Genomic DNA, 12,279 nt, shown 5'->3' with positions numbered 1-12,279 from the left:
AAAAGCAGCCAGCACGGACACAAGAGCAGCCGCTTTCGGTTCAACACCCACGTGAATTTATTCGATCCAGTCTGGAGTGCAATGAGGAGAAAGGGGCCGGTTTCGGCTAAATCAGCTCTCTTTATGGAAACAAGAGACRACTCGGTCGAGAAAACTCCTTTACAATGTCCTAAACACCTGCACAATGGGATGGAGCTCACAATGATTACGTGACGAGTTTGACTTTAAATACAGAGACGGGGTTCGCTCCCTCGGATACAGCACAGCACACGGACTCCACCGAACCGCAACCCACCCTCCCCCAGAGTTCCTGGAATAGAAAATAAAAAGCCTCGGAGCCCAGCGGGCCACGTCGGCTCCCTCTCCGCCTCCTGTCCCGTCAGCCGACCGCGCGGGCGCGTTAGGCTTCTTTAAAAATAAAGTTAGAGCAGGTTAATCCTTTTTCTTGTCCTCTGCCGCTTTGTCCCGGGGGGAGGCGTCAGGCGGTCCCTGCGTCTCGGCGGCGCCGGGAGCCGGCCCGGCGGGCAGCGCGGCGGCACCGGCGGGCAGCGCGGGGCTCGGCGTCRTCTGCGAGACCTGGTCCTCCCCGCTGATGCCAAACTCGTTGACGCGCGTGAGATCCACCCGGTAGATCCAGCGCTGGTAGAGGTAAATGAAGAAGACGACGTCTGCAGGAGGAGAGGAGGGAAAGGGAATTAGGGAGAGTCGATCCCCAATCTCAAAATTGGGGATGAGGAGAGCCAGAGGCGCTGCCAGGGTGCTCCGATCGCCCCTGGAGMCCGTTTAAGAGCTCAGCTGCAGCCACGGGACGGCGATCGGAGCGGGCGGGAAGGGACGGAGCAGCACCGGGACACGGCCCGGCCGCACGCTGCAGCCTCCTTCGCTGGGAGGCTCCCCGGAGGGGGGGGTGGGGGGTCCGCGCGGCCCGCGGAGGATCCAGCGGCGATTTATTCCTTCCGGCTCCGCGCTCCGGCTCTCCGGCCCGGCGGAGCGCGGCCCGGCCGCGGCTCCTTACCGTCCCGCAGGCAGCCTATCCTGTACATCATGGGCATCTTGATCACGAAGGCGAAGAGGTCGTCGATGAAGGTGTTGAGGGCTTTGTAGGTCAGCATCCGCCAGGGCAGGTGGGCCACCGACTTCAGCTTGTAGTTGATGAACAGCTGTGGGGTCATGGTGATGAAACCTGCGGAGGGGCGAGCCGCTTCGTTAGCGCCGCCGGAACGAGCCCTCCGGCTCAGCACGTTCACTTCAAAAGGCTTCTCCAGCTCGCCGGGCAGCTGGCAGTTGGAAAACGCAACCGGGAGAGCCTGTTTTCCCCTCCTGCCCTCCGTGGGAACGGGATCCGGGCCCCACGGCTCACCGCTAAACTCCTTCCCACGCCCAGCTCCTCCACCCCGCGCTAGGGCTGGGCGAGTTTTCGGCGCCGGAACGTGCTTTTGCACCGCCAGCAACGGCTGGGTTTGAGGAACTGAAACATTTGTTGGTTTTGGTTCAGCTTTCCAGCCCAGCGAAGATCAAAAACAGAAAACTGGACGAGAAAACGCCGTAGCCAAAAGCCTGCGTAGCAGCACAACCGAGGCAATTACTAGACGCTGTTCCAGAAAGCGGCGTCTCGGCGCGGAGCAAGACCAAATTCTTGAAGCCGCCTTTTCCCACACGTTGCTTTAGGGTGAAAGCTGGTGGATTAAGTCACAGCTGCTGCTCAAAGGCTTCTGGAAACCTCAGACAGTTGGGACAGGGTAGGATGAGGCCACGGAGCAGCAGGCTGGACGGACAGAAGGGAAAGGCGGCCCCGCGAGGACGGACGCTGCCAGGGGACAGCGAGAGAAGAGGCGGCGCCGCAGCGTCCCCGCCGCGGGGCTCGGGAGGCAGAAACGAGGGGGATCGGCCGGGGGGAGACGGTCCCCGAGGCGCTCGCGAGCACGGCCGACCTGTTCGGCATCCCGCAGCGAGAAGCCCGAGCCTGCACGGGGTACGACCCAGCCCCTCCTCCCCCCCGCTCCTCTCCCTCAAACCAGAGGCAATTCGGGGCAGCTCTGCGGCTACCCGCGACCTCTCCRCGCCGCTCGGGGCGCCGAGGACCGGGCCGCCGGCAGCCCGGCGCCGCTYGATACTCACCGAACGTCAGGAGGAAGCCGTAGAGCATGCTCAGCACCCACGAGTACCAGCCCTTGTGCTCCAGGTACAACAGACTGTACACGGCGTAACAGCCCAGCAAGGGGAAGAGGATCCACGAGAGGTACCGGAAAGCCATCTAGGGAGACAACAACAGCCGAGCTGAGCCGGGAAGAGCGTGAGATCCCGGCACCTCGGCCTCGTGCTTCCCCCTCTCCCGGCTCAACACCCCTTTCCCAAGGATACTGGMGGCCTCGGCTCAAAGACAGATCAGGCCGGGCAATGCCGGGAGCCCACTTCCCTGACAGCGTGAGCGTATCCCCAGGGCTCTTGTGGAAGATGAGGCAGAGGAAAACAAACAAAAAAAAAGACTTCCCGGGATGTTCTCCCTCACGTGGAGCAGCTAGAATCAGGCTGCGCCTCGCCCCCACCCTCGCGTCTCACGTGGCCCTGCCACTCACGTCGTCGTACACCTTGGTGGAAGACTCTATGTACGTGGATTTGTCTTTGAAAGTGAGACGCGGAAACACTCCTGCGACCTTGTTCTCTCGGTCCAGCTGCTCGTCGGCCAAAGCAGAGGAGAGCGGGGTGGGGAGAGAGAGAGAGAGAAAAAAAAAGTGACCAAACAGCGCTCTGCCGTGCCCGAGCGAGCCCGGCCACGACRCGGCGCGATTCTGCGCACCGCGGAGCGGCACCCCGCAGATCCAGCGGCACRGAGCGGGGTCTGGGAACGCTCCCGGACGCCCGGAGCGCCCGAGACGCTTGCTCACCCTGACGTCCATGACCTTTGTGATCTTCCAGAGGTCGATGAGGAGCCCGATGAAGACGCTGACCTGCACCACGAAGTTTGTTTCGTTGTCCAAGATGTAGAGGAGAACGACGAGCGACTGGAAGACGCCAAAGAAGACGGAGCGGACGGAGAGGCCCTCCAGGGACTGCCGGCTGTTCCAGAACTGGATGTCTGCGAACAAGGAATCAAAGCCGGGTCAAAACTACAGTCCCTGTCCACCACCGCCTCTCTCCTCCCAGCAGAGCCGTGTCRGGCCCGACCGGGAGGCCGGTTCATCCCCGCAGCGTGCGCAGAGCCCAGCAGTTCGGGAGGCTCCGGAGACCGGCCTTTCTCCTCCCTCCCCGAGTCGGCAGAGGGAGCGAGAGCAGCTCGCCGCCGACGCGCAGGCAGAGCGGGCAGGGCATCGCCCAGAGGCGAGCAGATGCCACAAACAACAGTCTGAGCGACCGAGCCGGCGACAGGGGGCCCAGAAAACCACAAATTTCCGGTGTTAAGGCCACAAATCCACCCTGCGGCATTGAGCAACGCGGCAGAGGAGCGACGTATCCCCGAGCGCGYGACAGCRGCTGCRGCCTGCGCAGGACGCGAGSAGATTTAGCTGCAGCTGCYGAAGATGTCACAAACCCGGCTGGGGCTCCCTCTCCTCCCAACAAGGAAGAGGAGGGTTTCCAGCAGCGTGTCGTGCTCAGCTGGCTGAGATCCCACCACAGTGGGAGGCCATCTGCTCTGCCACCGCCACAGGGACAACAACGGATGGCCCAGGAGAGGCAGGAGAAGGGACACGTGTCCCTCCCCTCTCCACAGATCTCCTCGGCCCAAGGTCCCTTCAGGGGCTCACCGTTTTTGAAGGCCAAGAACTCAAATACGCTGTGAACGATGGAAACGACGATGGTCAGAGCCAGCAGGTACGGGTTTGTCTCCAGGAGGGCAACCTGGAACAGGTGACAAGAACCTCGCTGAGGCTCCGTCCCATCCTCCCGCTGCTCCCCAGTGCCTGCCACATCACGACAAACAAGCCAAGGATGCCCGGAGAAGGATCCGGGAGAAGACGTTGACGCTTTAAGGATTTTCTCCAACACAGGAACTGGCCACGGCACCGTCACRTTGCCGCGTGTCGCCTGCACGGCCCAAGGGAGCCAGGTGCCTGGGCCACCGCAGCAGCACATGGCAGGAAACAGGGAACAGGCGGCTGGGGCGATGCTTCCCCGCCTCCACCTCCCCTCGGCCTCATTCCCAAGGAGGCTGGGAACAGCTGGGGGCTACAGTTCATAAGTTGGCTTGAGCCGGTGGGTTCAGGTCCCTCTAGGAGAACTTCAAGAGGAAGAGAACAGGGAGAGGAGAGCTCTTGTCGCAAAGCGAACGAACAAGGAGCCATCGCAACGAAGAACCGGAATTAACGCTTCCAGAAAGCTACGGAGAAGGGGAAGCAGTCGCTGTGGAAGAGTAACCAAGCCTGATCCCAGTCTACGAGAGCGAGCAGGAGGGCCGTGTCAGGGAGAAAGGAGACCCGCCAGCGGCTCTCACCTTCACTGAGTCCTGCTCCTCGTCCGACTGCTCGTACAGGTCCTCTCCCAGGAAATTCCAGGGGGATTTGGTGCTCTGGGCGGCGTAGAGCTGCCAGCGCCACAGGGAGAGCGGGCAGAAGGAGAGGCGGAAGGGCAGGCGCTGCAGGGTCTCGTTAATGGGGAAATAATCCTTCTGCAGGTTCCAGTAGTCGTTGAAGTACAGGATGGGGTAGTAGTCGCCGCTGACGGCGTCGAACTTCACATCTGCAGCCGGGGCGGGGGGAGAAAGAGCAGAGAGAGATCTGAGCAGGCCACGGGGACGCAATGGMGCCACAAGAGCCGTTTCACCGCTGCCTCTCCACCAGCGCAGAGCTTGCAAGAGACCTACAGGGTCCAAACCCCAAATGGGCCTGGTACAAGCTCCCCGAGAGYGGGAACTGCGCAGGGAGGAGGTGGCTTCGTTCCCAGAGGAGCCCTGGGGACGCAGGCGAGCCGCAGCCACAGCACCTGGCTCAAACCTGCTGCTTTTGGAGGGCATCGAACAGGCTCGGGTACCTGCAGCCTGGAGGTTTGTACAGTCTCTGCTGCGTTTAGCATGCCAGTAACGGGAGCCCCGAGCACCCAGGTGGCACCAGTGTGGTATTATCAGGGTCAATATCTGCTTAACCAGGTGTTAGGCAGCGCTAACATCGAGCGCTGGCAGGGGACRGCTCCCAAAGCCCCTTAAAAAGGCAGCAAATTGCAACGGAGAAACGACCCCCTGTTCCCAAGGGAGCCCAAACGCGTTCTCCGAGGAGCAGCGGAGCCGCTGCGCTTCCCGGTCCTTACACTGGTCCAGAGGGGGTGGCACGCTGCCCTTCACCCAGGGCGTGTGGTCGTCCACCATGTTGATGGTCAAGTTGGGGTGCCAGTGCGAGATGACCTCCACGGGACCGTAGTCTTCCGCCCTCTGCAACGAGAGCGGAGTCAGGGCACRCCCTGGGGGCCACGGCCCCGTATGTCCCCACACGATGGGGATGCGCGGCCCCAGGGACCCGGGAGAGAGCTTTTAGACCTAAAATAACCCCAGAAAAAACAAACAGCCATAGGAGGGGGCATCCTAGAGCAGGAACACTGAGGCCACAGAATGGTTGAGGTTCACAGTCTTCATGATTAGAGGACAGCACGTGAATATTTAGGAGTTTGGTGGGGAACAGACCTTCACCGCCTTCCCCGGACAAATCCTAACCCAGGGCAAGGCAGCTACTTCCCAGGATCCACCAAGAGCGGTGGAGACGCCCTTTTGCTCAGCCAAGTGCTTTACAAACCAGCTGTCCCCCAAACCTCACCTCYGAGAGGCCCTAAAACGCACCGTCCTCCAAAGGTGACGGACACCGGGTCAGCGCGAGCCGAGCTGCTCTCGCTGCAGTTCCGCTCGGCTCGAAGGAGAAGCGACCCGAAGCCAAAGGGGCAAGAAGAGGAKGAGGAGACGGCTACCTTGATCATTTCGGGGTCTGCTTCCGTCTCTCCAGTCAGAAGGTTCTTGGTTTTCTGGAACCGCCGTCGTTTGTATTTATTGATCACTGGAAGGAGACAGGAGAGGTGAAGAGCGCTAGTCCTTCCCGCAGCCTGAAGGAACATCTGCCTGCTCCCCTCTGAGACTCAGCCCACGTGGATAACCGGCGAGTGGCCATCCTGGGAACGCCCTACGAATCCCTGCGGTTGAGTCGATCCCACTYCTGCTCTCTCCCAACCTTCCTTCTCCCAGTTGGTGCCACCGGACACTAGTGCTGCCAAAGAGACGAAGAGCAATCAACTGGGTCCCTAGAACTCCCTCTGAGAGGGACACGTCTCTGCTCACGCCTCCACCTCCTCCAGGTGCGATGGGACTCAGCGCAGGAGGATTCACGGTCGTGCCAAGTTTGCCAAATTCCCAGGGTCCAAAACAAGGTCAAAACCCCCCCCAAGAATCTCTCCCTGTTCCTTCGGGGGGACCCACGTCCCTRGAGGTAGCTCAAGGGCTGGAAGACGACGACCTCGTCTCCCTCACGTGGAGCCTGGCTGCGCTTCMGTTCCTTCACCTGCACCAAAATCTCAGCGACTGGCTCCGGTGAATTACAGGAGACACCCAGGAGATGACCACCCACCCAAGCGTGCAGGAGACCATCTTCTACCTTCAACCCAAGCGCCAAGAAACAGAGACGATCTCCAGCTCGGAGAACACCCAGGCCACAGGCTGCCGGAGGCTGTGGGGACCGGGATATTTGCCCTAACCTTAACCTCTACCTCTAGGCAGCTGCTTTTGCCAATCCAAAGGCAAACAGAGCTTGGTGTGAGCCCTTAGGGCTCCCGATTTTGACAAGGGAAATGGGATGTCAGCTCACGTGGTCCGTGCTCTGCCCTCGCCCCCCCACACGAGAAACACCTCTGTTCCCAGCCCAAAGCAGCCCTCCAAGCCGCTCGCATGCCGAGCGCAACCCCACAACYGCCGCCCCTTCTGCCCCCAAACTTACTGCGCGACGTGTGGACCGTGGCGAGGCGTCTGTAGAGGTTTTTCTGCCTGGGATCCGGGTGGAAGCCGCTTTTTGTGAAGTACACGTGGATGTAGATAGAGCCGTTTTGCTGGACGCTCTGAAATCGCACGGGACCGGCAGGGCGGTTACAGCCGGGCTTTGGGCCGCACGGGGCGAGTTTGCTGCAGCCCGCAGCAGCTCAGCRGCGGTTTCTTAGTCACGACCGCAGACACCGCTCGGCACCGGCGTTCGTACGGCGCCTAGCACAGAGCCCCACACCTACCTGTGAAATGTCTACCTCCCCGTAGTGCTCGTAACACCCATCTGCGTTCTCCCCGCTGGTCCAGTCCCCGTAGACGAGATCTCGCTTCTGCCAGAACAACGCTGAGCTGACGTTGAAATCTGTAAAGTGCTCGTGCTCCGAGATGTAAACGTACAGGTCCTGCGGAGGGAGGCGCGCGTCGGCCGCTAGCGGACGGCTCGGCCCGGCGCCGAGATATCGCTGCCCGAGCCCCGTATCCTCCCCGGACTCCCGAGCCTCCCACGCGCAGCACGCGACCGGGACAGCACCTCCTCCCAAAYCATCTCCACGCTCTGGCAGACCCAAGACATAACTAAGGTCTCTTTCGACCGCCGCTACCCTGCCGGGACACCACAGCCACGAGGCAGAGCACTGGAGTTGTTTTAAATCGTCCCCAAGCAACAGCAGACGCCTGCGTTGCACAGAACCTCCTAAACCCCCTGCTTTTACGCACCAGCAGCTTACTCCCTTCTGCTGCTCTCCAGGCAGCCCAAAACCTACCCTTCCCAGCAAACACCATCTCCTTGCTGGACCCCAACTTCTGGGGCGCCCTGTTTTATCCACAGCATGGCTTGGAGCCGCTGAGGGTGGTCAGGGAGGCAGCAGAGGAGCTGCTCTGCCTGACCTCAGCGCGGGTACTAAAACTGCCTTCCCTGGAGAGCTCGTAACAGCACACAGCACCGCAGCCCGGGCGCGAAAGGGCGTTTGGCTAGCTGCACGCAAGACAGAAAGGCTGCTAGGTGCTCCCAGCCCTCCCACGAAGGCTGCTGAGAAACCAGCACACAAGCAGCGAGAAAAGGCAGCTGGTCAGCGATCGAGGCAGCAGGAGCCTCCCATCGTTAGCTCCCATCTACGGAAAAAGAGCCACAGAAACCGAGCAGGATCCACGTGAGAAYGGTGCAAGGGATTCCCCAGGCTGCRYGCCCCGGCCCAGATCCTCCTGCCCCTCCGCGTCCTCCACACCAGCCTGCRCTTTCCAGGCTGTTCTCGACACCGCTACGTTGCCAGTTGTGGTTTGATGGACTCATCTGAGAGGGATGAGGCTCCTCATACGGTCATTTAGRAAGTCAACGCGTGCTACCCGCTCCATCGCGCGCCCTTGCGAAGGGGGGATTTTGCACAGCTTCAGCAGCCAGCACCTACAACGCCGCGAGCCCGCTCCGACCTGACCCGASTGGGAGCTTCTCTTGGCATTACCATCAAAGTGTCCTTAGGGAAGAGGTTTCGGCTCGGAGCTCGCGGCGTCCCGCCAGCRCTGCTCTGCTCCTGGGGCGCCGGCCCGCGGCGGAACCAACTGCTGATSGCCCAGATGATAAAAATCCTGCGGAAGAAAGAGTCAGGAGAAGTCACTCCAGCATTTGAACCACCCTCCCTAACCAAATCAGTTGTGGTCTCGCACAAACAACGCTGCCCGTTCCCTGGAGCTTGGGGGGAAGTTTGCTACTGCTGGATTTCTGAGCTTTTACTTCAAGGCTCAGGTTTTCACTCACYGCAGTCATCTCTGGCGTTCACCTTTGGGAGAGAGCTGGTGGCCAGAACAAACTGGTTCCGGGCCACTTCGGACTCCSGCGGAGCAACGCCAGGCACGGCAGACTCCGCCGGCAGCGGAGCGAAGGTGCCCGGAGCTCGCCTCAAGGACGTGGCGACAAAGCAGCGCTTTGAGCCAGCCCAGCCTCTGCCGCCGGGGGGGTCTGCGGGGTGGGGACGCSGGGGCGTCCCCACGTCCTCGCAGAGGCCTCGAGTCACGGAAGCGAAGCGTCAAGTAGGAGCGTCAACCCGAGACCGACGGCGGGGACCGAACCACGAGGACATCGAAGAACAAAGTTTGTCCGTGCGTATTTACGGCGGGGCAGAAGCTACGAGGCCAGATCACCTGGAAGAGCGATGGGTCCCAGCACAGTTCCAGCAGCCTTCCCGGTGGAGCTCACGTCCTTCGCTTGCTCACCATCTCCGCAACGCTACGAGACACTTCTTAAGTCAAAGCCAGCCAAGCAAGACAGTAAATTTACTGCCTGTGTTCTGGAATATAAACTTTGGGGTCTGTGTGTAGCTGTAGGGCAGCTGGAAAAGGGCCCACGCTGGGCAGGAGGGCAGAGGGACGATCTTCCATCTCCTCCCGGCCTGGAAAGACGCAAACTATGGCCGTAGCTGTGACATTTCCCGCCTCGGAGCCCGCAGCTGCGATTCCCGCCGAACACCAGTCCCCCCAGGTGTTCTCCCCGGGTTGCTTCCAGCACGCAGCCTGGGACAGGTCCCTTCCATACTTCCTCTGCAAGGCAATAGCCTTCGAGTATAGAAAAAGACGATTTTTTTTTTTTTTAGTTTTGGATGACTCTCTCCCAAGGCAGCATGTCTGAAGGTGAAGAGATTTTCAGCCTCCCCCCCCTTTTTTTTTGAAGTTAAAGCTCAGAGTATCATGTACACGCCTCAAGTGACGTTAAACCAGACTCTTCTCCTGGTCTAAGCGCAACACTACAAGACAACAAGCCTGGGAACAACAGGCAGCACCAGCCAGCAACCAAGCAACTCCTCTCTGAGAGTAAACAAAAGCCAAAAGTGCAGAGTGAACGACTTCCCGGAGAGAAACGGGCCTGGATCCGTTAGAGTTACTTTCCTAGACGTCCGYGCCCCAAGGAAGGCTGGTTTTCAGGTGGAGGAGTCTGCAGATGCACTGAACTTAATCAAGACTTCGCTTGTTAGAACTGCCTGGTTGTGCTGGGTCAGAGCTTTTGAGAAARTCTGAGAGCAAAGGTTTAAACAAAGCCTGAACTAGCTTTCCTGAGCTATCAGGGACAAGAAGAGGCATCGAGAGAGTCTCCCGGGACGCTTCTCGCTGAGCCCAGCACAGTTCCGCACTGCTGGCTCTCCGGCGAGCTCGCTCGCAGTAACAGATCCGAAGAGTTAATCGTCCTGGCTACGCAGCGTGGGGCAGCGCCAAAGTATCTCGCTCGGACGGTCACAACGAGGCCCGCAGCCAGCTCAACGCGACAGCGCGCAGAGCGGTTTATTTTCTAGAACAACCTAGAGCGTTACTGCCTGCACAGGGAAGGTTTGGGAGCGTTTTTCTTCTTTGAAAGACGCGACTTCCGGAAACCAGAGCAGATACCAGGCACGACGTTCGCATGCTGAAGGCAAAACGTCACCCGCTCCTCGTCCGAGCAGCCCGCTCAGGGCTAGGYGCCGAGACTGCTTTCCACCTACCAACAAGTGTGATTTTTTTCCCCTCGTGCCTCCTAGTTCCCTCCACCATCCGACCGCGACACAGGGAACAACTTTAAGCGCCTCCGCCGCAAAAGCTCTTCGCTCGCCACGATCGCTACRCGACGGAGAGGATTTAGTGCTCTCTCCCGGCTGTCCTGGGCGGCAGACAGGCCGCAGCGTCACGCCTGCTCCGCGGCAGAGCTCTTCCGGCCGTTCAGAAGGATTTGCCAAGGGAGATGATGCTTTGGGGAGGAACAAACCTGCCCTTGGTGGGGCAGGAACGAGAAGGCGGACTGATTTCCCTCCCAGAAGCGCAGCTGCTCAGGGCGCTTCAGGAGCGTGGGGAAGGCAGCGTATTGCACTAGGGTGGACGCGCAGAGACTTTGCACGTGGAAGAGCAGAAGYGTAACAGAGTCGTGACGCAGCAGGTCCAAGACACGCGAGAACGCCCACAGCGGGTCTGTCGGCTCCGGCGTATAGAATTCCTCACCACAACGCGGACGAGGCCGGCAAAAACCTGCCCATGTGCTCATGAAAACACGGGTTTGGGCTGTCCRTGTCCAAATACGCAGCACTGGCTCCCGGCAGGCGTCACACGAGGCCTCACACGTCGCTCGAGACGGAGAGCGCAGRCGGGGCAAGGCGAACATCGGCCATCCCCGCTTACGCTCGCGGCGTTCCTCGTTTCCACGGGATTAGAGACACGCAGAGAGCGGCACAGCCATGCACGGACGCACGGTCCTGTGAGCAGCCTCGAGATCCCACCGCTCCCCGTGGAGCCCGCTGGGTTTGTGCTGCCGAGATCGGCCACTCTCTGACCCAACCTTCGGCCAGAGGGAAGGCCGGGTTGCAGCTTCGCAGCCTGCRCTTTGCTTTGCGGGGCCAAGAAAGGGCTCCAAAACCCCACGGGAGACGGGGGGCGGTTCTGCCATCGCAGCATTAGGAGGGAAAGCTCAGCACTGCCCAGGGTGTCGCTGAAGGATGGCTCTCCATCGCTTAACGTGGTTTTACAGCAGCTCAGCAGCAACCAGCCGTCCTCGAGCGAGCTCTTCTTCTTGCCCGGTCCACGCAGGTTCACCGAGGCTCCGGATGAGCCCTGTAGAGGAGCTGCCAGGAAGCTGACGTTGATCTGAGAGCTCAGCCAGAGGCAGTTCAAAGTCCATCCGGGAGTCTGGGTTGAAGAAAGCAATCCGAGGTGTCGGAGAGCCGGGTCACAAGCCTGCCTGAGGCAGTTCATCCGCTCCGGCCCCACACRGGAGCTCATCTCGGCCCAGGAAACTATCCCAAACAGACAGTTGGGGCCTTCAAGCTGGAAGCCTGCCAGAGGCCTTCCCTCCTCTGCGAGGGCGGCGAGCCCCGAGAACCGCTAAGTCACCCTAGGGCCGCCCAGATGCATTTTTAACAGCTTGTTTTACTCCTAGAGCTTCGTTTAACCTCCCGCTACCTGTTTAATGCTCCCAAACTGCAGGTCCTTTCCTTCCTGCAGCCATTCCGCAGCCCAAGATCTCYGTGAGAGCGTGAAGCAGCAGCGCAAACCCGACCGCGACCAGCAACGCCGCTGCTGCCGCCTCCTTCCCCACCGAGGGAAGCTCCTTCGCACAGGGGACCGAGCCAAGGCAGACACGACCACCGGGGAAGCGCCGTCTGCCCGGGACGGGGACGCCGGGGCCTTTCCGCCCGCTCGACGGCGGTGCTGCTCAGCCCGAGGAGCATTTGGAGGAGCGCGCGCACGCCGCAGCCTGGATTTCGGATCCCTCCGGACGAGCTACGGAGGGCACCGACGTCTCCTCGGAGGAGAGCAGGCAGCGCGCTCAGCCCGTTCAAGCGGCGGCAGCGGTGGGCAGGAGCGGCCAACTAACCCCCGAGCTTCGCCGC

The 12,279-nt window shown here is 60.7% G+C and overlaps 2 protein-coding genes across 2 annotated transcripts in view; both read right to left on the bottom strand.

Annotated features, from left to right (window-relative positions):
• Positions 1-33: 33 nt before the first annotated feature.
• Positions 34-9,151, bottom strand: CLPTM1 (CLPTM1 regulator of GABA type A receptor forward trafficking). Its single transcript, XM_085321910.1, has 13 exons — positions 9,132-9,151; positions 8,401-8,524; positions 7,186-7,344; positions 6,903-7,020; positions 5,887-5,972; positions 5,239-5,359; positions 4,430-4,674; positions 3,744-3,837; positions 2,886-3,076; positions 2,577-2,672; positions 2,119-2,254; positions 1,016-1,183; positions 34-668 (listed from the first exon to the last, which is right to left on the bottom strand). The coding sequence occupies exons 1-13, from the start codon at positions 9,149-9,151 to the stop codon at positions 433-435; spliced, it is 1,794 nt and encodes a 597-aa protein (XP_085178036.1). The 3' UTR covers positions 34-432.
• LOC146586049 (uncharacterized) overlaps positions 8,576-12,279 on the bottom strand; it is a 6,534-nt gene continuing 2,830 nt past the window's right edge. The window contains exons 2-3 of the mRNA XM_085321909.1: positions 11,849-12,169; positions 8,576-11,575 (exon numbers count right to left, since the gene is read on the bottom strand). Of these exons, the coding sequence (XP_085178035.1) occupies positions 10,934-11,575; positions 11,849-12,169 (963 nt within the window). The 3' untranslated portion in view covers positions 8,576-10,933. The remainder of the gene's footprint in view (positions 11,576-11,848; positions 12,170-12,279) is intronic.

This window comes from Rhea americana, unplaced genomic scaffold (assembly GCF_003343005.1).
Source record: "Rhea americana isolate MKP2758 unplaced genomic scaffold, rheAme1 scaffold_725, whole genome shotgun sequence".
Classification (NCBI taxonomy): Eukaryota; Metazoa; Chordata; class Aves; order Rheiformes; family Rheidae; genus Rhea; species Rhea americana.
This window is presented reverse-complemented; position numbering and strand designations above follow the sequence as displayed.